General features: G+C 46.9%; 1 protein-coding gene across 1 annotated transcript; it reads right to left on the bottom strand.

Moving 5' to 3' along the window:
* Positions 1-678: 678 nt before the first annotated feature.
* Positions 679-3007, bottom strand: LOC147904983 (uncharacterized). The gene has a single exon (XM_087396275.1). The coding sequence runs from the start codon at positions 2713-2715 to the stop codon at positions 772-774; it is 1944 nt and encodes a 647-aa protein (XP_087252401.1). The 5' UTR covers positions 2716-3007; the 3' UTR covers positions 679-771.
* Positions 3008-3296: the final 289 nt, after the last annotated feature.

Below are 3296 nucleotides of genomic sequence, written 5' to 3'. Positions count from 1 at the left end.
ATCCCTCTTTTGGTCTCAAACCTTTTGTTTTTTAAGGCCGATAGTAAAGGTGAGGCTAGAGCCAATAGTAAAGCTTGATTTTTAAGTACAGGATTCCCCGTAAAAGATAGTCGTCTCTTCATGATTTAAAAGTGGGGGAAACTACACACACATATATTCTCTTTTTAAAGGTATAATAATCTATAGGGTCTAAACATATATCATTTACATCCAACCCATTTTTGTTCCAAGCCAAAATGCCTCTCCATCGATGCATAACTCATGGGCTCCCAACCAATAGTAATTCTTGAGGAAACTCGAGTCCTATATAACACATAAATAATCATGGTCATACCATAAAGTTATAGATTTCAATCAAGTCTATGAAAGTACTGCAAGGTGCAAGATAGTAGTTAATAAACATTGCCACATTCTCTCCCCTGGTTTTCAAAGTAACCATGACGAAAAGGTCCATTATGTTCTTATGGACAATCAAAGAGCTGAAACAAGGGATATGTGTGTGTGCGCGCGCGCACACTCATGCACTAACTAACAATCTGTATTGGGCACCCGTATGTACAAATGATGATTTTTCCCCACTCACACAAAGACCGCTTATGCCCTATGCTAACCTGCAACAGAGGAGCTTCTTCCTCAGGCAGCTACTTACAAGTATGTGATTGACCTGGAGCCTTGTCAAAATGAAACATCAAGTAACTTTATATGATATCTGTACACTGTATAGGCGATGCCACAGTCACGGGTGAAGGCCCTGCCAGCATTAAAAACTACTCATCTATTATCCAGCAACCCAAATTTGATTTCTCTCAATGTACGACAAATCTCTGGAAAGAGGGGACGTCGTTCAGGCTTCCCATCCCAGCAAGCTTTTATAAGTTCTGATAAACGACTGTGGATGTTCTCAGGTAGAGTTGGCCTAAGCCCATTCACAATTCTCTGGAGGAGGGCACGATTGGGAACTTTTCCCTCATACGGTAACTTTCGTGAAACAATCTCATAACAGGTGATCCCAAAACTGTAAACATCTGCACGAAAATCATACTCGCTGACAGTGAAAGGATCTGGCTTCAGATGGAATGCATAATCAAGGGCAGCATCGAGGGATCCCAAAGATTGCTTTTGGTTAGAAGTGATCTCAGGTGCCCTCCAACACGATGTGCCGATAGGTGCTGTTAGATCTTTCCTGTTGCACTCCCTGGCATTTCCAAAATCGGCTACCTTGACATGTATAAAACGTTCCCCCCAATAGTCTACATTTTTCTCTCCGTCCACAAGAACATTCGATGCTTTAATGTCCCTGTGTAGGATTTTTTGCCTGTGCAAGTACTCAATTGCTTTCGCTATTTGTAGCATAATATCTACTGCCACCACCTCTGGAAAGGGGCTCCTTGCACTATCAATGTGACTCCTTAAACTGCAGGTCATGAGCTCCATTAGCAATGCCCTGTTCGTATTGCCCTGCACTCCTGCCGTGTAGCCAATGACCTTCACAATGTGAGGATGAGGTAATCTGAATTGGAGAAGTAACTCGTCCCTGGATGGAACTGTCTCTGCCCAGAGTTGTTTCATTGCGTATTTGTCTCCCCAACACGTGACTTCGTAAACTTCCGCACTGCTTCCTTTTCCCAAATAGCGTACTGGTTTCACGTGCTCCGGTTCGATGAAGAGATCCGTTGAGGTTTCAATCTCTAGTTTACAATGGCTCAGAATACTCTGGCAGAGCCACTTAGCTTTATGTAACTTTTCGGTTTGGGATATATCATTTTCCAAGACAGTTTGCTCTAGTTGCTCGGTATTCTGTTCAGGTGTTCCCGATGGACTACAGCCACGGCTGTTCAGTCTGACTGCTATGGCTATCATGGATGTGAGGAAATTTGGTGAGAGCCAGTTAGCTGTACGTGACATTTCGGTTTGCGAGGTGCCAACTTCTAGACAATTTTGAACTGTATGTTCCGTTTGACAACTATGGCTGTTCGGATTAATATCAGTCCAGTATGTTTGCAGCTCCGAGTGAAGCGCCTGATGATCATATTCGGCTGCTTTCACCAGAGCAGGTTGCAACTTGAGAAGCTCCAAATTGGGATCTTTGAAACAGCTTTGGGGGATCGTTTCGACGATGTTCTGAATTTTTGAAGATAACTGTTTGCAATGGAAATCGAGATCCTCCAACAAAACCAGGAGTCCCCAATGGCTGACCATTCTTGGAATTGGCCAACTTACCCACGAGTAGCAAAAGCAGTCCGCAAGAAATCTGCGACCGTAGAGGAGCAGCCTGCACAACTCTTTACCGATCCCGTCGAACAAACTGACCACCGACAAAAAAGTATGCCACGCGCCAGTGACTGAGAAGACTTGCATCAGCTCGACAAAGTACGCGTTTAAGCGCCTGTAGGCGAGCTGTAAGACTTTGCATTGGCGCAAGTTGATGCGGGCTTTTGCTATGTTCTCTTTAGAGACTCTCCACAAGGTGTCCACCGTCAGGCAGTAAAGGACAAGGCACCTAGCTTCGAGAACTTCGCAGCGGCCACCATTGTCAGTCCGGCTGTTTTGGAAGCTCTCAATGCGATCGGACAAATCCTGGAAGTCCCTCAGCCGGAAGCAATTTGCTTCTGTTTTCAAAGCAGCCAAGAAATCCTCTTCTTGTTGATATTTGCTGCAGGCAGACACGATCCCAAGTGCCTCCGCTTCGCACAGAAGCTGGAGCAATGCAATCATCTCCGAGAAGAAGGCAAAGAGCTTAGGGCTGAGGAAAGCCTTGTGCACGCCGGTGTGAGGCTGGGGCAGGGACGACTGGGTACGTGCAAGGGGGCGGGCGTTACGACAGAGGGCATAGTAAGAGGAGAAGAGGGAGCGAGCGTTGGGATCGGAGAGGAGACTGGAGAGCAAAGAGTGGGCATCCGAGAGGGGAACCAAGCTTTCGATGCGGAGCTGCCAAGCAAGGAGGTTGAGTTCTTGGAAGAGGTCGGGGCAGAAGTGAAGCAAGTCGAGGGAGAAGTGGAGGAGGGTGTGGGAGATGAGGGGGAGGGGGAGGAGGCGGGGGGGCTCAGGGGGAGGCATGGGGAAGCTAGGAATGCAGGCTGGAAGGGATGGAGGGGGAGAAGCGCAAGGAACCATGCTGGAAGGGATGGAGGGGGAGAAGCACAAGGAACCACGGGTTCAGCCATCGTTGCTTTGTTATCGTCGACGTGAACCTTGACGAATATTCTCCTCCGTATATTCTGAATCTCTATGAATATTCCCGAATCTCATCTCTTCCCACACTCTTGCCTAGTCTTCCACTTTCCGCATTGTAATTC

The sequence above is a fragment of the Dipteris shenzhenensis genome, chromosome 2 (assembly GCF_047967505.1).
Source record: "Dipteris shenzhenensis isolate YYH24624 ecotype China chromosome 2, Dip_SZ_1.0, whole genome shotgun sequence".
In the NCBI taxonomy this organism is placed as follows: Eukaryota; Viridiplantae; Streptophyta; class Polypodiopsida; order Gleicheniales; family Dipteridaceae; genus Dipteris; species Dipteris shenzhenensis.
This window is presented reverse-complemented; position numbering and strand designations above follow the sequence as displayed.

Bases quoted from the DNA above. Each gene is read 5' to 3' on its own strand.
- LOC147904983 (XM_087396275.1), bottom strand. From the start codon at position 2,715: ATGATTGCATTGCTCCAGCTTCTGTGCGAAGCGGAGGCACTTGGGATC.